This window comes from Mesoplodon mirus (genome assembly GCF_964341445.2).
Source record: "Mesoplodon mirus genome assembly, chromosome: 6".
In the NCBI taxonomy this organism is placed as follows: domain Eukaryota; kingdom Metazoa; phylum Chordata; class Mammalia; order Artiodactyla; family Ziphiidae; genus Mesoplodon; species Mesoplodon mirus.
Genome location: NC_138982.1, coordinates 75,898,682 through 75,925,045, shown reverse-complemented (window position 1 = coordinate 75,925,045; position 26,364 = coordinate 75,898,682). Strand labels below are relative to the sequence as shown.

The window sequence follows — 26,364 nt, the reverse complement described above, 5'->3', positions numbered from 1 at the left end:
TTTTTTTGCCATATCCACATTCTCTTTCCTGATTTCCTTTGATTGGCTCTGTCATAAATCTTTTGAAGTCATGCACAACATCTGGACACGGTTTTCTCCAGAAGGAATTTACTGTTTTGGGCCTGATGGCTTTCATGGCTTTTTAATAACAATGATGGCATCTTCAGATATCTTTCTCCTCAGTGATTTTCTTAGTGGTGTCTGGGAACTCATCTGCTGCTTCTTGGTCGGCAGAATCTCCTCCTGTCATGTTGACATTTTTTAAGCCAAGCCTCTTTCTAAAATTATCAAACCATCGTTTGCTGGCTTTAAATTCTCCAGCTGTAGATCCTTCACCTTCCTTTTGCTTTAAGTTGTCATATAATGATTTTTCTTTATCTCAAATCATATTAGAGTCTATAGATATGCCTTTCTTAAAGCAGTCCTGCACCAACACAAAAGCTGCTTTTCCAAGTCAAAATAAAAGGCATTTCACAAAAAGTGCAAGGTTTTTGCAGCTGCTGGTATAGCTGAAGCGATGGCTTCACAAATTTCCTTTTCTTTTTTTACAATAGTCCTTATGCTGGATTCTTTCATCTTGAAGTGGTGGTAACCACAGCTGCAGAACTCAATCTAGGGTACATATCAAGCAACTGAACTTTTTCTTGTAACATCATGACTTTCTCTGCCTCTTGGGAGCACTGCAAGCATCACCAGTAGCACTTCGTGTGGGTCCCATAGGTGCCAAGGTTTATGGCATTGAACTTAAACGTGATGAAAAATACTCAAGAACTGCAAGAGATCACTGTTTACTGCCATATGCTACTTACTTGAAAGAAACTGATCACTTAGAGATGATTAGCATAACATGGCATCTTAAGGGGATACTCACAACACTTGAGCTCATCACAATAGCAACAGGAGATTACTACAAATTATTACAGTAGTACAGTATGTACTACAGTTAATTTTCTGCAGGTGTGATTTAATACTGCATCTTTACAGTTGTTTACATTTCTCTCAACTGCAAATGGCACCATGTATGGTCTGTAAGTGTTTATGTGCTTGTTTTGATAAATTTTAACTTTTTAGACTAGATTTGTGTATGTTTTATGGTGGTAAATGATAAAATAGACTAGAATCTACATATATTTTATGCATTAATGACATACCCAACTTTTACTTATATTTGTCGATATTTCTAGGCTATACAGTTTGCAAGTTTTTCAAATTGTCACAAATCTCCAAGACATTTTCCAACATATTTTTTGAAAAAATCCACATATAAGTGGACCCATGCAGTTCAAACCTGTGTTGTTCAAGGGCCAACTGTAATCATGAGAGTATCTAACCCTATGCGTATAAGTAGGCCTTCAATAAATTGTAATCACTGATGATCATTTGAATGATGCTGATGATGATGAGAGTGTGGTGGGAAATTTCACCACTTAGAAATATGGCCCCAGTCCTAATAATGTTTGTACCTAATGAAGGACCCGGCAATGTAAGTGTCAACAGAATTACTGACAAATGAGTAAGAGGAGCATCACAGCACCAGTGGGAGATGCCTCTAAAAGAGACATAAGCTTCGTAAAGAAGCCTTGTGTGCTGTATGTACATGCTTATTTAAAGTCAGAAGAAGTGAGGACACAGGGAGGGGGAAGGGTAAGCTGGGACAAAGTGAGAGAGTGGCATGGACATATATACACTACCAAATGTAAAATAGATAGCTAGTGGGAAGCAGCCGCATAGCACAGGGAGATCAGCTCAGTGCTTTGTGACCACCTAGAGAGGTGGGATAGGGAGGGTGGGAGGGAGGGAGACACAAGAGGGAAGAGATATGGGGACATATGTATATGTATAGCTGATTCACTGTGTTATAAAGCAGAAACTAACACACCATTGTAAAGCAATTATACTCCAATAAAGATGTAAAAAAAAAAATCCCTAAAAAAAAAAAAAAGACAAAGGAAGTAGAAGTTTGAGAATAGGAAAGATAAAAAGAAAGACAGAGAAGGATTTTTACCTCTTCTAATATAGGCATTATCTTGTGACAGTCTTTGGGTAATTGCCATAAAGAATCCATCTTCCCAAGTGGTTGGAAGTAAATTGAAAAATCTGTTGAGATTACTTTTCTGATTACTAGTCCTTCTCACTTATCAGAAACTGTCTCTGTTGTTTACAAGGAAATAAAGAGGAATGGGGGGGGAAAATGTATATACATTTGGAGAGCTTTTTGGTATGTGGAGTAGCTGGAAACTTTTGGGGTGATGCCAGAGTGGCCATCATCTACAGTAGCCTAGAACATTCCAGAGCTCAGCCTGCTGCGGGCTAGACTTGGGCCTAGACAATCAGGGCCCGGTGAGGAGAATGGGCTTCCTACACTCGGAGTGTCCATCCACTGTGTTCTCTCTCAGCCCTGTGTAAGCAGCTTCAACTTTTTAATTAACAAATATAGTGAAAAGTTTTCAATTCCTTGGTTTCTAAAGGAAGTCTTTCAGGGAGTGGTAAAATGAAAAGTGAAATATGTGGACATGGGGCAAAAGTAAAGGGTGCTGGTTGTTGGCCCCCAGTGGAAGGAGAACCCAGGTGTGTGGCTGGACTGACAGACAGGCATCCCCCAGACTTGTCACCAGGCGAGGCCTGTGGTCTGTGGCTAAACAAAGCTGCTTGGTCTAAATTGACTGTGGCAAGAAGGCAGGGGGCCTGTGGCACATGTCTTGATCCGCCCCAGGCTGAGAAGAAACTCAGCTCTCTCTCTCTCTCTCCCACTGTCTTCTAGCTTCTGAGCTAGAGTTTCATGGTGATAAGAATTTATGGTAACTTGGGTTTGGCTTCAGGTAGAAGCTCAACATTTTAATGAGGAGATCAGGGAGAAAAGCTGGTCAAGAGAAAAGTCAGGGAAGATGAGAGGGAGGGCCCATGGAAATTGTGCAAAACATTGAACACACTCAGAGGCGTATCATGTGTCATTAATTTAGTAAATAAACACTGAACAAGCAGTTTGTGTTTGGCACTGTGCCAGGTGTGGAGTACGTAAATCAACGCATCCCACTTGTGTTTTAACTTCTTTGCTCTTAGAGAAAATAAAAGATATCTATTTTCTTAACACTTTAGTGCAAACTCCTTCAAGTGTGTTTTGTTGGATATTAATATATGTACTTTGTGAGGGGGGAAAAGGAGACTTAAATACATCTGGAAAATTTTAGACAAGCTAACACACTTATTGCTGCAGAACCCCTCAGAGGTCTGTAATGTACTATACTATGCATGAGAGCTTTCTAAGAAAAGGGTACAGTGGGCAGGGCTTCCAAAACGCCTTTGACTGCATATGCTTTATTTCCAGGAGCTGCTTGTTGAGCTAGCATGTTGCAGAGCGTGCTTCAGGGATGCTGCTGTAAAGCGCTGATCATCCCTTTCGGGGGACAGGCAGGATGCCTGACTGTGCACTGCTCTGTTATCCGAGCATCCTGATCTGCCTGGCTGTGAGGTCCCCTATGACTGATGCTTGTGTTAGGAGGCATGTGGGCTAGCCCATTTCCTAAGGTCCCATTTCCTGGCATGGCCTGATTCCAAAGTATTGCCCCCTTTAGGGAACTTGGTTTTTAGAATTTTGTTTCCAGTGTTGTGGGGGATTAGCCCTCATTAACAAAACCACACACACACACACACACACACACAAAAGGCTGAATATGTGGATGTTTGTTTTGAACTTTGAAGCTGAAATGCTGGGCCCTGAGTCCTGTAAGCACCTGTGTAGCTATGTAGGCGGTTGTGGAATAAGCAGTTTGGTGTGGGGAGTCCGAGCACTAAACCAGAAGGCAGAGAACCTAGCTTATCCACATCTCTACTGTCAGTCTGTAGCTTCAGGAGTTTGAGAATGCTATTTTAATATCTATGGGTCTCAGTTTCCTCTGTTACGAGTTGAATCACCAGAGGAGAAGAAGAATGACACAAGTGACACCTGAGCCAATCCTACCCCTCCTACACCCAGGGCAGACATTGCTAAGTGGTCATTTTCCCCATAATACAGAGATGGCGTCAGGCACCTTTGCAATACTCTGTTCCCACCAACCACTCTTAACCAAGAGGCAGCATGGAGGCTGCCGCCATTCCCAGACTGGCTGAACGCTAAGATCTGAGCTTATCGCCACAACCAACATCTACTTTCTGGGAAAAGCCAAGTGTCAAGGAGAGGTGAGCACCCCCACTGAATGAGGGAGCACTGTGGGGAAGAGCCCCAGGCATAGGCTGTTGTGCTCCTCCCTGTCCAATGGCATTTGGAGAAGATCCACTTGGATCATGTGACTAATTCACAATCTGGGCAGTTGCGAATTGACTTATAAGCAGTCTGGATGTTGGTTATTCTAAAGGAGTCAGGGGAGGGGGAACTGGAAGCTGGGAGGTTGACCCCAAGCTACAGGACCATCCTCATGGCTTCATCCATGCACGTGGGCACCTGTTGTGAGGAGGGTGAGGCAGCCTCGCGAGCCCACCTTCACACTCAGCAGGCTGGTTCGTTGGGTTGGACTTGGGATGTGTATGGAGCATCCTGCAGAAGAGTTTCTTTTCGCTATTTCAAACATCAACTAATAAGAAAACTAAGATTCTCCAGTCTTTTTCTTTTTAATTTTATTTTACTTATTTTTTTTTATACAGCAGGTTCTTATTAGTTATCTGTTTTAAACATATTAGTGTATATATGTCAATCCCAATCTCCCAATTCATCCCACCACCACCACCACCACCACATTCCCCCCTTGGTGTCCATACTTTTGTTCTCTACATCCGTGTCTCTATTTCTGCCTTGTAAACCAGTTCGTCTGTACCATTTTTCTAGATTCCACATATATGCATTAATGTCCAATATTTGTTTTTCTCTTTCTGGCTTGCTTCACTCTGTATGACAGTCTCTGGGTCCATCCACATCTCTACAAATGACCCAGTTTCGTTCCTTTTTACTGCTGAGTAATAATCCATTGTATATATGTACCACATCTTTATCCATTGGTCTGTCGATGGGCATTTATGTTGCTATTGTAACATAGCATTTATGACCTAGCTATTGTAAGTAGTGTTGCAATGGATATTGGGGTACATGTGTCTTTTTGAATTATGCTTTTCTCTCAGTATATGCCCAGTAGTGGGATTTCTGGGTCATATGGTAGTTGTATTTTTAGTCTTCTAAGGAACATCCATACTGTTCTCCATAGTAGCTGTATCAATTTACATTCCCACCAATGGTGCAAGAGGGTTCCCTTTTCACCCTCACCAGCATTTGTTGTTTGTAGATTTTCTGATGATGCTCATTCTAACCAGTGTGAGGTGATACCTCATTGTATTTTTGATTTGCATTTCTCTAATTATTAGTGATGTTGAGCAGCTTTTCATGTGCCTGTTGGCCACCTGTATGTCTTCTTTGGAGAAATGTCTATTTAGATCTTCTGCCCATTTTTTGATTTTTTTTTAATATTGAGCTGCATGAGCTGTTTATATATTGTGGAGATTAATCCTTTGTCCATTGATTCTTTTGCAAATATTTTGTCCCATTCTGAGGGTTGTCTTTTCATCTTTATAGTTTCCTTTGCTGTGCAAAAGCTTTTAAGTTTCATTAGGTCCCGTTTGTTCATTTTTGTTTTTATATCCATTACTCTAGGAGGTGGGTCAAAGAAGATCTTGCTGTGCTTTATGTCAAAGAGTTTTCTTCCTATGCTTTCCTCTAATACTTTTATACTGTCCAGTCTTACATTTAGGTCTTTAATCCATTTTAAGTTTATTTTTGTGTATGGTGTTAGGGAGTGTTCTAATTTCATTCTTTTACATAGAGCTGTCCAGTTTTCCCAGCACCATTTATTAAAGACACTGTCTTTTCTCCATTGTATATCCTTGCCTCCTTTGTCATAAATTAGTTGACAATAGGTGCTTGGGTTTACCTCTGGGCTTTCTATCCCACTCCATTGATCTATATTTCTGTTTTTGTACCAGTACCATATTTTCTTGATTACTGTAGCTTTGTAGTATAGTCTGAAGTCAGGAAGTATGATTCCTCTATCTGCGTTTTTTCCCCTCAAGATTGCTTTGGCTATTTGGGGTCTATTGTGTTTCCATACAAATTGTGAAATTTTTTGTTCTAGTACTGTAAAAAATGCCATTGGTAATTTGATAGGGATTACATTGAATCTGTAGATTGCTTTGGGTAGAATAGTCATTTTACAATATTGATTCTTCCAAGAACATGGTATATCTCTCCATCTGTTTGTGTCATCTTTGATTTCTTTCATAATTGTCATAGTTTTCTGAGTACAGATCTTTTACGTCCTTAGGTAGGTTTATTCCTAGGTGTTTAATTCTTTTTATTGCAATGGTGAATGGGATTGTTTCCTTAATTTCTCTTTCTGATCTTTTGTTGTTAGTGTATGGGGATGCAAGAAATTTCTTTGCATTAATTTTGTATCCTGCAACTTTACCAAATTCATTAATTATTAGCTCTAGTAGTTTTCTGGTGGCATCTTTAGCATTATCTATGTCATCTGCGAACATTGAGAGTTTTACTTCTTCTTTTCCAATTTGGATTCCTTTTATTTCTTTTTCTTCTCTGATTGCTGTGGCTAGGACTTCCAAAACTATGTTGAATAATAGTGGTGAGAGTGGGCAACCTTGTCTTGTTCCTGATCTTAGAGGAAATGCTTTCAGTTTTTCACCATTGGGGATGATGTTGGCTGTGGGTTTGTCATATATGGCCTTTATTATGTTGAGGTAAATTCCCTCTATGCCTACTTTCTGGAGGGTTTTTTTCATCAATGAGTGTTGAATTTTGTCAAAAGCTATTTCTGCATCTATTGAGATGATCATATGGTTTTTGTTCTTCAATTTGTTAATAGGGTGTATCACATTGATTGATTTGTGTATATTGAAGAATCCTTGCATCCCTGGAATAAATCCCACTTGATCATGGTGCATGATCCTTTTAATGTGTTGTTGGATTCGGATTGCTAGTATTTTGTTGAGGACTTTTGCATCTATATTCATCAGTGATATTGGTCTGTAATTTTTTTTTTTGTAGTATCTTTGTCTGGTTTTGGTATCAGGGTGATGGTGGTCTCATAGAATTACTTTGGGAGTGTTCCTTCCTCTGCAAATTTTTGGAAGAGTTAGAGAAGGATGAGTGTTAGCTCTTCTCTAAATATTTGATAGAATTCACCTGTGAAGCCATCTGATCCTGGACTTTTGTTTGTTGGAAGATTTTTATCACAGTTTCAATTTCAGTACTTGTGATTGGTCTGTTCATAATTTCTATTTCTTCCTAGTTCAGTCTTGGAAGGTTATACCTTTCTAAGAATTTGTCCATTTCTTCCAGGTTGTCCATTTTACTGGCATAGAGTTGCTTGTAGTCGTCTCTTTGTATTTCTGTGGTATCTGTTGTAACTTCTCCTTTTTCACTTCTAATTTTATTGATTTCAGTCCTCTCCCTTTTTTTCTTGGTGAGTCTGGCTAACGGTTTATCAATTTTGTTTATCTTCTCAAAGAACAAGCTTTTAGTTTTATTGATCTCTGCTATTATTTTCTTTGTTTCTATTTCATTTATTTCTGCTCTGATCTTTATGATGTCTTTCCTTCTACTAACTTTGGGTTTTGTTTGTTCTTCTTTCTCTATTTCTTTTAGGTGTAAGGTTAAATTGTTTATTTGAGATTGAGATGTTTCTTGTTTCTTGAGGTACGATTGTATTGCTATAAACTTCCCTCTTAGAACTGATTTTGCTAAATCCCATAGCTTTTGGATTGTGGTGTTTTCATTGTCAATTTTCTCTATGTATTTTTTGATTTCTTCTTTCGTTTCTTCAGTGATCTCTTGGTTATTTAGTAACATATTGTTTAGCCTCCATGTGTTTGTATTTTTTACGTTTTTTCCCCTGTAATTGATTTCTAATCTCATAGCATTGTGGTCAGATAAGATGCTTGATATGATTTCAACTTTCTTAAATTTACCATGGCTTGATTTGTGACCCAAGATGTGATCTACCCTGGAGAATGTTCCATGTGCACTTGAGAAGAAAGTGTAATCTTCTGTTTTTGGATGGAATGTCCTATAAATATCAATTAAATCTATCTGGTCTATTGTGTCATTTAAATCTTGTGTTTCCTTATTAATTTTCTGTCTGGATGATCTGCTCATTGGTATAAGTTAGGTGTTAAATTCCCCTACTATTATTGTGTTACTGTCATCTTCCTCTTTTATGACTGTTAGCATTTGCCTTATGTATTGAGGTGCTCCTATGTTGGGTGCATATATATTTATGATTGTTATATCTTCTTCTTGGATTGATCCCTTGATCATTATGTAGTGTCTTTCCTTGTCTCTTGTAACATTCTTTATTTTGAAGTCTATTTTACCTTATATGTGTATTGCTGCTCCAGCTTTGATTTCCATTTGCATGAAATATATTTTTCCATCCCGTCACTCTCAGTCTGTATGTGTCCCTATGTCTGAAGTGGGTCTCTTGTAGATAGCATATATATGGTCTTGTTTCTATATCCATTCAGCGAGCCTGCGTCTTTTGGTTGGAGCATTTAATACTTTCACATTTAAGGTAATTCTTGACATGTATGCTCCTGTTACCATTTTCTTAATTGTTTTGGGTTTGTTTTTATAGGTCCTCTTGTATTTCCCACTTAGTGAAGTGCCTTTTTCATTTGTTGTAGAGCTGGTTTGATGGTGCTGAATTCTCTTAGCTTTTGCTTGTCTGTAAATCTTTTGACTTCTCAATCGAGTCTGAATGAGATCCTTGCTTGGTTCAGTAATCTTGGTTGTAGGTTCTTCCCTTTCATCACTTTAGATATATTGTGCCACTCCCTTCTGGCTTGTAGAGTTTCTGCTGAGAAATCAGCTGTTAACCTTATGGGAATTCCCTTATATGTTATTTGTCATTATTCCCTTGTTGCTTTTAGTAAATTTTCTTTGTCTTTAATTTTTTTCAATTTGATTAGTCTGTGTCTTGGCATGTTTCTCCTTGGGTTTATCCTGCCTGGAACTCTCTGTGCTTCCTAGACTTGGGTGGCTATTTCCTTTCCCATATTAGGGAAGTTTTCAACTATAATCTCTTCAAATATTTTCTTGGGTCCTTTCTCTCTCTCTTCTCCTTCTGGAAGTCCTATAATGTGAATGTTGGTGTGTTTAATGTTGTCCCAGAGGTCTCTTAGGCTGTCTTCATTTCTTTTCATTTTTTTCTCTTTATTCTGCTCTGCGACAGTGAATTCCAGCATTCTGTCTTCCAGGTCACTTATCCGTTCTTCTGCCTCAGTTTTTCTGGTATTGATTCCTTCTAGTGTATTTTTGATTTCCATTATTGTATTCATCTCTGTTTGTTTGTTCTTTAATTTGTCTAGGTGTTTGTTCTTTAATTCTTCTAGGTCTTTGTTAAACATTTCTTGCATCTTCTTGATCTTTGCCTCCATTCTTTTTCCATGGTTCTGGATCATCTTCACTATCATTATTCCAAATTATTTTTCTGTAAGGTTGCCTATCTCCACTTCATTTAATTGTTTTTCTGGGATTTTATTCTGTTCCTTCATCTAGTACATAGTCCTATGCCTTTTCATTTTGTCTATCTTTCTGTGAATGTGGTTTTTGTTCCACAGGCTGCAGGATTGTAGTTCTTCTTGCTTCTGTTTTCTGTCCTCTGGTGGGTGAGGCTATCTAAGAGGCTTGTGTAAGCTTCCTGATGGGAGGGACTGGTGGTGGGTAGAGCTGGGTGTTCCTCTGGTGGGCAGAGCTCAGTTAAACTTTAATCTGCTTGTCTGCTGATGAGTGTGGCTGGGTTCCCTCCCTGTTGGTTGTTTGGCCTGAGGCAACCCAACACTGGAGGCTACAGGCTCTTTGGTGGGGCTAATGGTGGACTTCTGGAGGGCTCATTCCAAGGAGTACTTCCCAGAACTTCTGCTGCCAGTGTCCTTGCCCCTGCAGTGAACCACAGCCACCCCTTCCTTTGCAGGACACCCTCCAACACTAGCTGGTATGTCTGGTTCAGTCTCCTATGGGGTTACTGCTCCTTTCCCCTGAGTCCTGTGCACACTACTTTGTGTGTGCCCTCCAAGAGTGGTGTCTCTGTTTCCCCCAGTCCTGTCGAATTCCTGCAATCAAATCCTGATAGCCTGCAAAGTCTGATTCTTTAGGAATTCCTCCTCCCGTTGCCAGACCCCCTGGTTGTGAAGACTGACATGGGGCTCAGAACCTTCACTCCAGTGGGTGGTCTTCTGTGGTATATGTGTTCTCCAGTTTGTGAGTCACCCACGCAGCCTTTATGGTATTTGGTTTTATTGTGTTTGTGCCCCTCCTACTCTCTCATTGCAGCTTCTCCTTTGTCTTTGAATGTGTGGCATCTTTTTTTGGTGAGTTCCAGTGTCTTCTTGTCGATGATTATTCAGCAGTTAGTTGTGCTTCCAGTGCTCTCACAAGAGGGAGTGAAATTGTCAAGGCTCTCCAGTCTTGGACTACCTTTTCCGAGGACTCTACAACTGTGACAGAGAGATGAGGTGGTGGGACCATCCTGTTAATAACCAGCATCTGAGTGAAGTGCAAACTGCTTTACACTTGTGTGGGATTAGCCTCCAAGCTCCCTCATGAGGAGGATCTGACAGGAGCTACAACTCGGAGTGACCTGTCATTCAGTCCCTTCCCACCCCCACCTTGGCAGGCTCTGACTTCCTTCAGCAGATAGGCATGAGTTTTGTCAGGCAGTTTCTGATCATTTGATGTTCATGTGCCAGCTTACAGCTGGAGTCTGGTAGAAGGAAGTTGATTTAGTATTGAAAACACCATTTATGTTTTAGACTCTTCTTATGTCCTCTCTGCTTAGAGCATCCATATTTCTCCTGATCTATCCCAAAAGGGAACGAGCTAACTGGAAGAAATTTGAAGAGAAAAATATAAAGGAGGGGTGAAAGAAGGTGTGAAGACAGGGAGAGGCATGCTGGACCCTCACAGTCACATCAAAAAGCCTTTTCAGGATCTGTCACCCAGCTGAAGACGTTAAAGATTGTTTCCTGTCAAAGAACATTTGGAGTCTTGAGTGTTGAGAAGGGCTCTGCTTGAAACCATTATATTCAGAAGGTACCTGAAGAGATGTGTCCTCTTCAAGAGAGATGGTCATGTCCCAGGAAAGAGCTTTAAGGGCAATCCCAAGTGGCCCCATCACTACAGCTGAGTGACCTTGGGCACATTAACCCCCTTGACCCTATGTTTTCTCATGTATAAAATAGTGATAATGGGATGGTTTGTTGGGATGATTGAGTGGGACAGTACATGTGAAGTGGTTAGAACAATGCCTGGGGCATTTTAAGTGTTCAATAAATGTTCCTTATGATCTATTACTGAACATGGTTGATGAATAGAGGCTAAGAGGAAGTTACCACATGAATAATATATGGATCACCAGTTTTCAGACTCTTAAAAGACCATATAATTCATTCATCATGAGCCACCAGACTGGACACAATTTTGCCTGCCCTTGGGATTCTGAAGTCTCTTCCAGAAGAAATGTTAATGACACACGTAATGATGTGTGGGCAAAATTCAAGGGATCAGCAAGGGATGATGAGATGCTCTGGGAGTAGCAACAGTGGGAAGGTACCACTGGACTTGATGGAAAGGTAGAGATGGCAGTGTTACTGGAGCCCAGTGAGAGCTGGAGGCTTGCAGGAAGGGTTACTAGGAGGGGACTGTGGGGGTGAGGGGACATAGTCACTACCTAAAACTGCAGCATGGGGCAGGAAGGGGGCAAGCAAAACATACTGAGCTCTCTTTCTTCCCACTTTCTGATCTCCTACTGATGCCTCCTATTGGCTGAAGAGGCAAGTTGGCAAAGAAACCCTAATAAAGCAATTCATGCAGCCAGTCTCCTGGGGAACAGAGCAGAACAGAAAGATCTGCAGATGCAAAAGAGACTAATCACCACATTCACTAACTCTCATTTCACATATTGGGAATGTGGCAGTTAATGGAGTGCTCGGTTGGATAATCCATCAAGTAAATCAGCTCACAACTTCCTTATTTCCTTTAGTCTTCCTATCCTGTAACAAGATGAGCAGCAGTCAAAATGGCAGCTACCAAGGAAGAAGAAACTTTCCAACACACAGTCTGACCAGGAGGTGGGGGTGCTCAGAGTAGATCACATGGTCCTTCTGGTCGCCATGCACCTTGGGGCTGAGCCATAGCAGCTGGTAACATAATATTATTGGTCCTCAAACTGAACTGTGCATTCATTAAGATTTCTAAACCACATAGTTTAAAAATCTTAGTCTGTTAAGGCTGCTATAACAAAATACTATAGACTGGGTGGTTTATAAACAGAAGAAATGTATTCCTCACAGTTCTGGAGGCTGGAAGTCCAAGATCAAGGCATCAGCAGATTCAGTGTCTGGTGAGAGCCTGCTTCCTTGTTAATAAACACTTAGCCATCTTCTTGCTGTGTCCTCACATGGCAGAAGGGGCAAGAGGGCTCTCTGGGGTCTCTTTTATAAGGGCACTAATCCCATTCGTGAGTACTCAACCCTCATGACTTAATCACCTTCCCAAAGCCCCACCTCCTAATACCATCACACTGGGGCTTAGGTTTCAACATAAGAATTCTGGACCATGGGAACTAAGCCACACATGGACAGTCATGTTGGGGAAGAGGAACACCTGAGGAGGATGCAGAGGTGCATACTTGAGACCCGTGCCAACAGGGGCTGAGGAGGGCAACAAAGGAAGAAGAAGACCCAGGACCCATCCCTGTGGCCCTTGAGAACTCTGAAGGTACCTCTAGGTGATGCTCATTTCATTCACTTCTGAGCCCCACTCTTGGGCAAGGTGATGTGGCTCTGCTGTTTACTCTGAACAGCACAAGCCTGGGATGAGTCCAGTGGTTAAAGGACTGTCTCACTCCAGGTCCTCCAGCAGGTTAATCCCCAGGGCTCTGTAAACAGAACCCAGCTCGCACAAGAGGCCCTGTTCCTTGACAGACAGTTGAAGTGTATAGCAGAAAGATAAGGCAGGGGGGTGGGGGTGGTCAATGGATTGACTTTTGTAACCCTGGATCACTCGTTCAATTTAGTCTATAGAGCATTTGAAGATTTTTCCATGGGGTGGGTAAGGAGTGCCTTTTGAGAGATGAATCTGGATGTTTCTTGATAGAGGTAGAATGATGTGTAGTTTACTAGGACTGCCGTAAGAAACTACCACAGACTGGTGGATTAGATGACAGAAATTTATTGTCTCACAGTTCTGGAGGCTAGAAGTCCAAGATCAAGGTGTTGCCAGGTTTTGCTCCTTCTGAGGGCACTAGGGAGAATCTGTTCCACACCTCTCTTCTGGCTTCTGGTGGTTTTCTGGTCATCTTTGGTGTCTCATGGGTTGTAGGTGCATCATTCCAATCTCTTCCTTCATGTCCAAATGGCATCTCCCTGTGTGCATGTCTGTGTCCAATATCCCCTATTTCCAGGACACTGGTCATATCAGATCAGGGATCCACCTCACTCTAGTATGACTTCATCCTTACTTCTAACTTCTGTAACAGCTGTATCTCCAAATAATATCACATTCTGATATACTCAACATACGAACTTTGAGGGACATAATTCAACCCATAATAAATCATAAAGTAGAAAGAGCATATATTTTGAAATTGGAGAGACTGAGTTTGATCCTTTCTTTTGCCACTGCTTTTCTGATGCAGTTTTATTTTATCATCTGCGAAATAAAGATGGTATATTTAATAGACTTATTAGTAAAATATGTCATTGGTAAATTGAAGTACTATTTTATGTATCACCAGTTAACAAAAATATACTTTCAGTTAAACAATGGCATGTCATTGATTATAACACGCATCCCAATTTTAAAAATGTTACATTGTGAAAGAAAGTTTGTTTTAAAGTTAATGAAGATAAGGACTGAAAATAACATGTAAAATACCTTCTACAGGAATGTAAGAAGGTGAATGATAAAGGTACATCATTTTTCCTCTCACCCCTTTCCAGGAGAAATTTAAATAATTTACTAGGCAAGGGTAAAAATTCCTAAGGAGGTGAGTTCTGTGAAGTGTGTTATTCATAACACAACTATTATGATTGCTTCAAGTAGGGATGTCTTTTGGAGTTTCTCTCTTAAGGCTCCCACTCTTTATTCATATCTTGGCTAGTAAGTCCACTCATATGCATGGTCTAAGACCCAAAGACCCTTGGAGAAGTTTCTCTATTTTTTAGCTGGGATTGAATGTGGATTAGACAAATAGGAGACACCACTAGCTTTGAAGAGTGTTCAGTTCTGTGTTGATAAGGACTAACCTCCACATTGTAGGATATTTAGCATCTAGGGATGTCACCCCATTGTTGTGACAAACCCAGACACCCCTACACATTTCCACATATCCCCTGGGAAAGTGAGTATTGCCCCCATTGAGGACCACATGTGTCCAGGTGAGAGATCAGCTTCAGCCCAGGATGTTATGATAAGAGAAGGAGAAGCAAAGGTTGCTGAATACTCAGGCATATTTTCACTCTTAGGACCTGGTGAGCAGGAACCGACTGTGAGTCACACTAGTCAGGCAGCCAGAAATGATGCAAGCATGAAGACATAGCACAAAAATGGCATCAGGAAACTCAGGTTCCCACAGGTCACTTCTTTTTACATAACCAGCAAAATGTTACAGTGTTAGTCCTATTCAAGTAGAGAATCCACTTACTATGAAAATAAAAGCCATATTTCACTAGCACCAACCTCTCTATCCCTGTTGAGTGATTTTAAGACCAGCGACTTGTTTGTTGCAGCTGTAGGGCAAACCTGCCAACCCCATGGCCAGGCACTTGAAATCAGCAGTCACAAGCAGCTGAAATTGAATAATGCTAATTCTGGTGACTCAGTGACTTATTATGTAAATTTTATGTGGTTTAATATGTCCCTTTGGAAGTTACATGGTTTGAAAAATTGTCTGTAATCAATCCTTTATTTTTCATCATAACATTATCCATTATTTATTCAGAGAAAATTAGTTTCTCCTCACCCTCACTAAATAAATATTGAGGAAATATTTAAAGAATATCAGTTTGAAATAATATCTAATTATACACCCACCCTGGGGGCCTTCACGTCTCTCTCTGGTACATGATGTCACTCTTCGCCAGCCCTGTTATCCTTGGGATAGGGGCCTGTACTTCTCTAGGAAACCTTAGACCATTCAGTGACTGACATCAGTTTTGGCTCCTGACTTTACCTTCTCCCCACTTCTCCATCACATTGTTTAGCGCTCACCTCCCAATCACCTCACCTCCTTTGCCTATGTCAGTCCCAGCCCTTGGGAGCCTCTGGGAACAGGTGGCCATTCTGTGCATAGTCTTGAACTCTTTTTGATGACACACTGACCTTGTCCCCTACACAGTTCAATCTCCGTGGGCAGTGTTCAAGGCCCCCATTGTATCTCCGGTATGCCCAGTGGACAAACCAGATCTCCAGAGACACAACTACAGCCACAACTACTGACTTTCCCCAACAGTTCCATATCTTATGCCTGTTGTCTGGTTTGTGCATTACTTTGAGCAAACCAGATCTCCAGAGACACAACTACAGACACAACTACTGACTTTCCCCAACAGTTCCATATCTTATGCCTGTTGTCTGGTTTGTGCATTACTTTGAGCAAGAGGATTTAGGTGAAAAAGCTTCAAATTTGCATGACTATATAACATAAAGATGAAAAATCCTACCTCTTGCAAGCTGTATGATATTGGGAAAGTTATAGGGTCTCTCTACCTCCCAGTAAAGGGAATAATAACAGTACCTACCTCACAGTGTTGTCATAAGGATGAAAAGAGAGTGCCTGTCAGAAGATTTGCCCATACACTTCACCAAAGAAGACAGGTGACAAATAAGCACATAAAAAGATGCTCTACATCATTAGTTATTAGGAAAACACAAATTAAAACCACAATGAGATACCACTACACACCTATTAGAATTTTAAAAGTTAAACATATACCTGTTTCACTCCTGGAGAGAAGAAATATATGTCCATACAAATGCTTGTACATGAATATTCATGGCAGCTTTATGTGTAACAGCCAAACTGGAAACAGTCCATCAATGAAATATTACTCAGAAATAAAAAAGATAAACTGTTAATGCACAAACAATGAATAAATCTCAAAATAATTACACTGAGTGAAAGAATAAAGACAAAAAGACTACATAGTGTGTACAATTAATTTATATGTCATTATAGAGGATACAAACTGATTATGGTGACAGAGAACAGTCCAGTAGCTGCTTGGGAACAAGGGCAGGAAGGGGTGAGAGGAAGAATTAAAAGGGGGCATAAGGAAACCGTAGGCGGTAATGTGTGCCTTTACTTGATTGTGGGGATGGTTTCACAAGTCTATACACATACCAAAACTTACTGAATGGTACATTTTAAATAGATGTGGTTTATTTTATGTAAATTATACTTCAATAATGCATTTTTAAAAGTGAGTGCCTGTGACACACCAGGCCTTCCATAAGCATTAACTATTATAAACTTTACTGTTCAACTGAAAAATGTTTTAGATGAAATTCTTTAAAAGAGCATCTCATCCAAAGCAATATTCAATGATTGATTCTATCATCATCATATCATAACCCAGCTGCATTTTTTCCTTCTGTCTAGGGATGCTCATGAAGAAATATGAATTAAGAAAAATAGTCCAGACTTTGAGGTCAAAAAGCCTGAGCTCACTGCCCACTCTGTCATCCAGTACTTTGTACTGACATCTGACCTTGATTTTACTCATATATAAAATAGTATAAAGCTACACCACATGATTGCTATAAGAACCAAATAAAAAAATGTGTGTGAGTATGTTCTGTAAACCATAAGCAACACTGGGGTATCAGTCATTACAACTGCAGAGGAGAGAAGTGTTGACAGTTTTGCAGACTGGGTAACAGAAAGAAAGCAAGATTTTTTAAAACCTTGACAAAAAAAAAAAACTCACACAAGAGCAAGAGCTAGACCCTCCATCTCTTCAGTTCCTTTACTCTGATATTCCCACATTCGAATTGCCTAGAACACCTTTAAAAATACAGATTTTGGGGATTCCCTTACTCCTATTGAATCAGGACCTGGAGTATAGGGATCAGGAATATCAGTGTTAAGGAAAGCTGCCCCATTGATTCTTTTTTATTATTATTAATTTTTATTGGAGTATGGTTGCTTTACAATGTTGTGTTAGCCTCCACTGCACAACAAAATGAATCAGCCATACACATACAGATAATCCCCTCCCTTTTAGACTTCCCTCCCATTTAGGTTACCACAATGCATTAAATAGAGTTCCCTGTGCTATACAATATGTTCCCATCAGTTGTCTATTTTATACATAGTATCAATAATGTATACGTGTCAATGGAATATTACTGAGCCATAAAAAGAAATGAAATTGAGTTATTTGTAGTGAGGTGGATGGACCTACAGTCTGTCATACAGAGTGAAGTCAGTCAGAAAGAGAAAAACAAATACCGTATGCTAACACATACATATATATGGAATCTAAAAAAAAAAAAAAAAAAGGTTCTGAAGAACCTAGGGGCAGGACAGGAATAAAGACGCAGACGTAGAGAATGGGCTTGAGGACATAGGGAGAGGGAAGGGTAAGCTGGGACGAAGTGAGAGAGTGGCATGGACTTATATATACTACCAAATGTAAAATAGATAGCTAGTGAGAAGCAGCCGCATAGCACAGGGAGATCAGCTCGGTGCTTTGTGACCACCTAGAGGGGTGGCATAGGGAAGGTGGGAGCGAGGGACACGCAAGAGGGAAGAGATATGGGAACATATGTGTATGTATAACTGATTCACTTCGTTATAAAGCAGAAACTAACACACCATTGTAAAGCAATTATACTCCAATAAAGATGTTTTTTAAAAATGCAAAAAAAAAGAATTAAAAAAATGGCTACACAAAGAAAGAAAGAAAGAAAGAATGTACATGTGTCAATCCTAGTCTCCCAGTTCTTCACACCCCACCCCTTTCTGCCTTGGTATCCATACATTTGCTGTCTACATCTGTGTCTCTATTTCTGCTTTGCAAATAAGATCACCTATACCATTTTCTAGATTCCACATATATGCGTTATTAAACTATATTTGATTTTCTGTTTCTGACTTACTTCACTCTGTATGACACTCTCTAGGTCCATCCATGTCTCTACAAATGACCCAATTTCATTCCTTTTTATGGCTGTGAGCCAACAATCCCACTACTGGACATATACCCAGAGAAAACCATAATTCAAAAAAACACATGCACCCCAATCTTCATAACAGCACTATTTACAGTAGCCAAGTCATGGAAGCAACCTAAATGCCCATCAACAGATGAATGGATAAAGAAGATGTGGTACATATATACAGTGGAATATTACTGTTGCCCATGATTCTGATGCAACCAGCAGCACCAGTCAATGGCTGGTCCTTTGGAAACAACTGCCTTGACCTTGACACCTTTCAATGAGAAACACCAGCCATCCTAGGCTCTATTGCTCAGGTTAAACCTGTCTTCAGTCTCCAGAAAAGAATGCATCTTCCATACTGACTGGGAATGCAGAATGTTTTGAAACATCTGCGAGTGTTATGAGCATTTCCCCATCACCATTCTCCTCCTAGTCCTGAGCATCCATACTCAAGGGTCTCAATGGCCCTGAGATTATCCTTGGAATTATCTATCTTGGTAATGCAAATGTTTGTTACTTAACTTCTTTCCAAGCCAATCCTCTCCCTCACAAAACCAAGTCATTCAATGTTGCCTTGGATGGTCCACCTGAGGTGTGGTGTGAGGTCTATGTGGGATGAGCATTTGAAAATCAAGAAGTGAGAAGAAAATCAGCAGGATTGATGCACATCAGCTATTTGCGCCTTTAGGGTGGTTAAAGCAGAGAAACAAAGACTAGGGTTTCCATCTTCTGTCTCTTATCATCTAAACCTGGCTAGGACTCTGTTCTTCTAGCCCTGAGGAAAGAACCTTTTCTGTGTCTTGAGAATCCACCTATAAGTTACTTCTTGGGGATTACTTCAAAATCTTCTACCAAAAGGCACCACATGAATATCATTAAATCTCTTATCATATGGCTCATGATGTTATGAATTTGGACCAAGTGTTGCAAAAATGCCTCTAGACGTCAGGCGGGGGAATTCATTGCGGGTGAAGAGCTTGGAGAATGGAGAATGAATGCCCATCTGAATGGTGCAGCCCCCAATGGTTGCCATGTATGAATGTAGCCCCAGGTTGCCAGATAATCTGATTTTTTTCCAAAGGGAGGGAAATAGAAATAATGCCTCTTTTCTGTTGGCAAATTAAGAGAACACTACATTTAAGTAGGACGAATAAAACACCTCTTGGTCAGTGTGAACTGCAGACTACCAGTTTGTGACCTCTGATTTTTACTATTACTCAAAACCTCTTAATAAACTGAAAAAAACTATGCCAATACAGTAAATCCTTGTACCCACACAGTTAACCAATAACATATGCAATCCTGCCCCCCCGCCAGAATGAACATTTTAAAGGATATAAAATTCAGCTCAAATAGAAGCTGAGTCTTCACTGGAAGAGTCAAATAACCATTGGTCTGTACAGTAGCTTGTTGTCAACTGCTAATCAGCAGTGGGTTGGGGTTTGGTTTTTCTGTCTCTTGCACAGGGACATAAAAGTACCATACTCTCCTCCTCACAACCTGGATCATTCATCCCACCAGGAATAGCAGATGGAGTTCCTTACAGGGTAACCTTCTCTCACACAGGGCCTTGCATAGGAAGGGACAGGGACAGGGACCAAGTCCTGAGCTCAAGAGTGTATCCAATTTTCTTTGCTGGATAACATGTACACACATGATATGGTCAAAAATGGTTTCCCTCATTTTACTGAGAAATTTTCCTTGTACTCTAATGAAAGTGGGGAGATGTTTTTCACAGTTTGTGCTAATGAATGACTCTTGGGAAGTATCCAATAAACTGTCGACTGAAAAAAATTGCACAGCCTAAAAGTTGAGAATTATGTTTTATTCAGAGGACATTCTGAGCACTTCAAGCCTGGGAGATAGCATCTCAAATAACCCTGAGAGACTGCTCCCAAGAAGCAAGGTGGGGAGCCAGGATATATAGGAGTTTTGGCAACAAAGACCAGGTAGTGGGAACATCAAATGATTACTCTTAATTAAAGAAAACCATATATCTCAAGTTAATGAAATTTAGCGCTTTTCTATGTATGGGAAGATGCAAGAGTCTGGGCTCACTGAAATCATTCCTTTGATATGCACCTCAGCTACCTGGGGCCAGTATCCTGCTTCTCTCCATCCTGAGTCCCCTCAGGGTGCCCCGTGGGGGTGGCTGCAGTGGCTGAGGGCTTGACAGCCGGCAGTCCATTTGTCTCCATCCTGAGTTCCCTCAGGGCTCACCATCAGGGTGGCTATAATGTGATGGCTTGGTGACTGCAGCATCCTTTGTTTACTGATATGGCAGGCAATATTTTTCATTCACAAAATGATGTATCTATTTGAAACCTGACAGTTCATGTATGCTCCAACTGACTTATAAAATATGAGTGATGGATATCTCCCATTGAGAGATACTGTAGGACCTTGGGTTATCTGTAACTTGGTCCTCTAAGGCTTCACAGAATATAAATGGTGTTGAGTATTCTTACTTGGGACAGATGTGGAAGAGAAGAACTTTCGTGGTGGGGGTACGAGCAGAAAGCAGATGGCATACACAAAGTTTCACTCAAAGAGCTAAATTCTTCACAGAGGGACTCTTTGCATGTGCCTGGGCAGGCGTAAGGGAGCTGACAAAGAACGGCGTGGCACCAGCAGAAAGCCATTACCATCAGGGTCAGGACTGTGTCACCAGATCCTGGCAGCATCTCCCTCTTGGATGGGAGTCCCTAGCAGACTTGTGTGTGTAGAGGGGCGGAGACACTGCCCATGTCCTTCTGATCTCCTGCCAAGTCTCCCCTCTGGCTGCCTCTGCCCAGAACCCAGAGGTCAAGGGGGCCCAGGAAAGTCAGTCCATAAAAGTCAGCCTCCAGGGGCACAGAGTGTGGCAGAAAGTGAGAGAGAAATGGAGAGTTATTACCACAGAAGGCCTGGGAAATCTTCGCTCCTGGAACATTAGAGCACAAAGGGACTTTTCATCCTCTAATCCTCTAACCCTCACTGGTTGATGAGGAAACTGAGGCCCTGGGGACTGAAATGACTGAGTCAACATGTGTAAACCCAACAAAAGGCACACTTGAGACCACAGGCAGTTATCTTCATATCCCTTCTCATGCCTTTCCCCTTCAATATGCTGGGATTCATGAACTATGACACTCATACTAGAGTAGGGTTGGCTAAAATGGGGCTTCTACATGGTCATTTGCCCTGACTGTGCCCCTCAGACTTCAGGAATTGAATACAGATTTATTTTCTCCTGAACCCAAATGTGCCCTCAGACTCTTTCTCATCCTGAGGCTCCAGGCAGCCCCTAATAATCAATCCATCTTGTTGCCCTGTTACTTAACAATACAAGGTGCTCTAAACCCTTAAATACAAAGCTCAGATTATTCTATGATTTTCCTCCTTGAAACATGGCTTATTCTCTGAAGATGCATCCTTGAAGACATCCAAACTGCTCACCCTGTTGACTTGGTGGAGGGCGTTGACAGTTTGGAAGGAGACAGCACCGTAAGATGAATCCTTGTGAAGGATAATGGTACGAAGCTCTGATCGCTGATGGGTTTCCTCTTTCTTTCTCCTGCAGGTTGACAGAACAGAGGTGATTCGCACCTGCATCAACCCAGTGTATTCAAAACTGTTTACCGTGGACTTTTATTTTGAGGAGGTGCAGCGCCTGCGGTTTGAGGTCCACGACATCAGCAGCAACCATGATGAGCTGAAGGAGGCTGACTTCTTGGGTGGTATGGAGTGCACACTTGGCCAGGTGAGCCATGGTGCCCTTCCTCCCTTTTTGCCTTCTGAGGGCCTTTCTCCCTCCTTTTGTCCTCTCTCCTCTCATTCAACCCTTGCTTTCTTTCTGCTGTTGATTTTATTTTCTTTAACATGCAGCATTTCGTGATGTTCCATGCACTGCCGTGTCCATTATATTCAACATTATACTTACATCTGGATGATGCTGCAAATATATCGTGTTACTTATCTTGTAAAGTTAATCATTTTTGCTTTCTGAATTCCTTCATTCTGTCAGTCATTTATTTAACAACTATTTATGGAGCACCTGCTCTGCTCCGGTTGAGTGTCTGCTATAGCCTTATCCTGATACATCATAACCGTCCATCTCCCAACTCAACTATGGGAACAGCCACACAGGGAGTATCCCTGAGTCACGTGTATTCCAAGCCTCTGGTGCCAAAAATAGCCCAAGAGAGGGCTAAATAGATATTTGGTGAATGAATAAATAAATGCTTTACTTAATCCTCACAACAATGATGGTAAATAAACATCATTATGATATCCATTTGTCAGTGAGAAACGAAGACTTAGAGAGGTAAGCGACTTGCCTGAGGTCCTGCACTAACGAGGGCAGAGTTACAACCAGGTGAGCCTCACTCCACACCCCATCATCTTGCCTTTATTACACCTTTCCTTTTTCCCTTCCCTTACTGCTGTACCCAGAACTTGAGTAGGTGCTGAGGAGAAATCTAAATGAAGAAATAGTCCCTGTGCCCAAGACTAATTGGAGAAGGCACAGTATATGCCCCTCAGATAGAGCCATTCATGATGCCCTCTAAGCCATCATGAGACAACATATCCTGGGCTCTGTACATAAGGTTGTGGGCCTGCAGGGAAGGAAGAGCCTTCTGCTGGGGAGAATCAGAGAAAGCATTGTGGAGCCAAACTTTGAAAAAATATGGTCAAGGGATTGAAGGAGAAGGAGGAGGGAAGTCTTTCAGGCAAAAAAGCAACATGAAGCATAGAGGTCAGAGTAACCATGCAGGGCTAAGGGGCGGGAGGACCAGCCAGTCTTAATCAGGGTCAGATGCTGATTTACTAGGAAACCAGTACAGCTTAAAATTCAGAGCCCCTCACTTGTGTGGACACTTCCAAAGCTCTGTGTCACATTTTTATTTGTAGTTTTGTACTTTTTTCACAAAGAAGGATTCCAAATTATATAAACCTCACAAAACCTGAATTAATCCCACGCAGAGGTAAGGGTCTTGTTTAGGGATTAGTAAGAAAGAGTCTGCCTGGCAGAGAGATGGCAAGGATGCATGTTTGTTTGCTGTTTTCACCCTGCCTCATGCCACTTGTCACTAAAGGAAATTTCTCCCATGTGAGCACTGACAAAATAGACGAGCCCTCAGTTATCCTTTTCCGGCAAATATAGTGATTGGTTTCATAAGATTGTTCCTTGCTCCTTCAGTAAAAGCCAAAAGGCTACTGCAGAAGTAGAGCTGAGGGGAGGCAGACAGAGAACCTGGGATGTTCTCCCTCATATATTATATGATGGTCATTATATGTCTCTCTCATGGCTTTTGGAAAGAGTCGAGAGCAGATAGTTCTAGAGTCTTGCCAGGTACAGTGTCCTATAAGTAAGCATTGAATGAATGAATGAATGAATGAAAGGGTAGTGGATTTGCGATGGAATTCTGCAATGTATAAATAAAATTAAAAGGTGACTAAAATGGCAGTTTTATAGATATAAAGGAACCATTCTAAGATTCTCCCTTAGACAATGGGCGTCCCTTCTATGTATAAAAGTTATATTCTGTCCCAAGAAATAAATGTAGATCCATTAAGAGTCATGTAAATAAAATATCTTTTATCTAAAGCTTTCATAATTTTTTTCTGTGTGAATGACCCTCAAACTTTCATAATGTTCATCTTCCCATATTCAGCCAGTCCTTGACCCTCTACTTTGTGCCAGGCAGTGTGCCAGGAGCCAATGATAGAGTGGGAGGCCAGAAGCATTGTCCTTGCCCTCAAGCAGCTCACAATCTAGTTTGGGATAAAGATGTAAAAAAAATAATTAAACAAACAAGTAATTAAATCACAACCATTCTTAAGGAGAAATACAGAAGAGGAGCGCAAACAATGAGAGGATGGTCTCAGGTGGACAAGGGCTCAAACAAGGCTTCCAGAGGGAAGTGACATTTCCACTGAAACTGGAAGGGAGCGTGAGCTGAGCAGGGAGAGGAAACACATTCTGAGCAGATGGGAATGCTGTGTACAGAGTCTCTGGATTCAGGAAGGAGTTTGGCATATGGTATCTTCATTTGGACTTCCCAAGAAGCCGACTCTGAGATAGGAAGTCAAAGGAGGTGTAGGAAGCACCATGGTGGAGTGGAGAAGTGAGGCAGGAACAGGAGGGCAGCCTGGGAGGGTGTGTTGTCCAGCCAGCTACTGGACATGGGTAGCTGGAATGTAACTGGGCTACGACATTCTGGAGGCCAGTGCAGAGCAAACACCACAGAGTGATCCCACCCTTGGGATGAGGGAACTGGAGCTTTTATACATGTGGGAGTGTATATACTCTCAACAGTCATTGAGGGCTGTTCCCAGCATGGAAATAGTAATCCCCTAGCATTTTTGGCTTATTGCATGGGTGGGAAAGACCAGAAGAAGTTTTCAAGCAAAGAGACACAAGTGCTAGTGGTCAGAAGTCAGTGCTGTGCACTCAGGTCATAGGGCCTGGGGATAAGAGCAGGTCACTGAGAGCATCTGCTATATAGACTCTGGTTGTCCCCCACCCAGTAGCCAATCTCCTCCCTCTTTCAGCTGCCAGACCCTGATCATTTTCAGACCATTTTCCACCATGTGGCCATGTAGAAAATAGCTCTATCCCTAGCTCAAAAAGTGAATCCTGAGGAATCTCCACCAGTCATATGAATCCCATCCCCCTTTGCCAGACATTGGTTTAGGGGTGGGCTTGTGAGCTGTTTTAACCAATAAGACATAAGAAATTTTCTTGGAAAGGTTTCCTAGCCTTAGAAAAAGAGACACACATGAAGATTCCTGGAACCACCGCAGTTGTCTTGCAGGAGACTGTGGATGAGAGCAGCCCTTGGGGAGGTCAGAGCCAAGAGATATGGCAGGACAGTCCTGACACCCCATACCTGGAGCACACCTACCTGTGCACTCCTCATTAGGAGGGAGTAAGGTGTCCTGCTGTCAAAGCCCTTTGGGGTGAGGTTTCCCATTACTCAAGTGTGAAGCATCAGGGTTGATATGGAGTAATGAGGAACTGAGAGATGGCCAGACGGCCTGGAGTGGAGGGAACAGAGAAACTGAGGGGTGCATTGGCATAATCGTCTTAATCTCTCAAGATGAGGAATATGTAGATGTGAGCACTGAGGGTGAATTACCAATAGTCCTTCCTAAGTATATTTTGATGCTTTTGAAAGGGCTTTCAAACTGATCATTTCACCTGGCTTTTTTTTTAATTTATTTTTTTGAAGTATAGTTGATTTATAATGTGTTAATTTCTGCTGTACAGCAAAATGACTCAGTTATACATATATACATTTTTTTCATATTCTTTTCCATTATAGTTTATCACAGGATATTGACTATAGTTCCCTGTGATATACAGTAGGACCTTGTTGTTTATCCATCTCACATGTGCTAGTTTGCATCTGTTAATTTCAAACTCCCATTTCACTTGACTTTCCTGATGACACTGGGAGGACAGGTGTCATTATCCACATTTCATAGTAAAAAAACCTGAGAAACAGAAAGATTCAATGCCTTGACAGAGCCAAGACAGAAGTCAAGAGTTCTTGATCTTTAATTCAGAACTCTTTCTTCTGCCATTATTTAGGAAAAGATAATGTGGGGAGGCCCCCTGTTGTGAGAAATTTTTTTGACATTGTGGCTTGGGGGGGTAAAGACATGAGCAGCAAGTCAGCAATGCTTCCCAAGCCACACTACTTCACCCCCGGGTGACTTGCTGGTATTACTGGGTATCCTGCATATACTTAGACAACTACCCTCTCATAGTATAGGCCATGTGACTGCTGCCATTGACCTTTCCCACACTTTGGGGCACCACTCATTGGCTTAAATCAATCAGGATGTCTTAATTTTGTGGCAACAGTGATTGATTCAAGGAAGGTATGTAACTATTCAGGTATAATGAGATGTAAATATATGTTTGCTGGAGCCTTCTGGGAAAGAAAGGTTAGGGCTGTGAGGTGGAAATGGATCCTGCAAGAGAAGAATGTGGAGCTACTGGGGAAAAAGAGAGAAATTGAGTGATGTTCTTTACACTCTAGATAGACTCTTGTCTGAAGCCAGCCTGTCCTGGGAATTTCAGCCAATAGCTTCCCTTTGGACTTCCCTGGTGGTCCAGTGGTTAAGAATCTGTCTTGCAATATAGGGGATGC

The 26,364-nt window shown here is 41.3% G+C and overlaps 1 protein-coding gene across 1 annotated transcript in view; it reads left to right on the top strand.

Moving 5' to 3' along the window:
- The window catches only part of CPNE4 (copine 4), a gene marked incomplete at its 3' end in the record, with an annotated part of 595,946 nt that overhangs the window by 371,738 nt on the left and 197,844 nt on the right, over nucleotides 1-26,364 (top strand). The window contains exon 3 of the mRNA XM_082625196.1: nucleotides 21,783-21,962. Coding sequence (XP_082481322.1) covers nucleotides 21,783-21,962 — 180 coding nt within the window. The remainder of the gene's footprint in view (nucleotides 1-21,782; nucleotides 21,963-26,364) is intronic.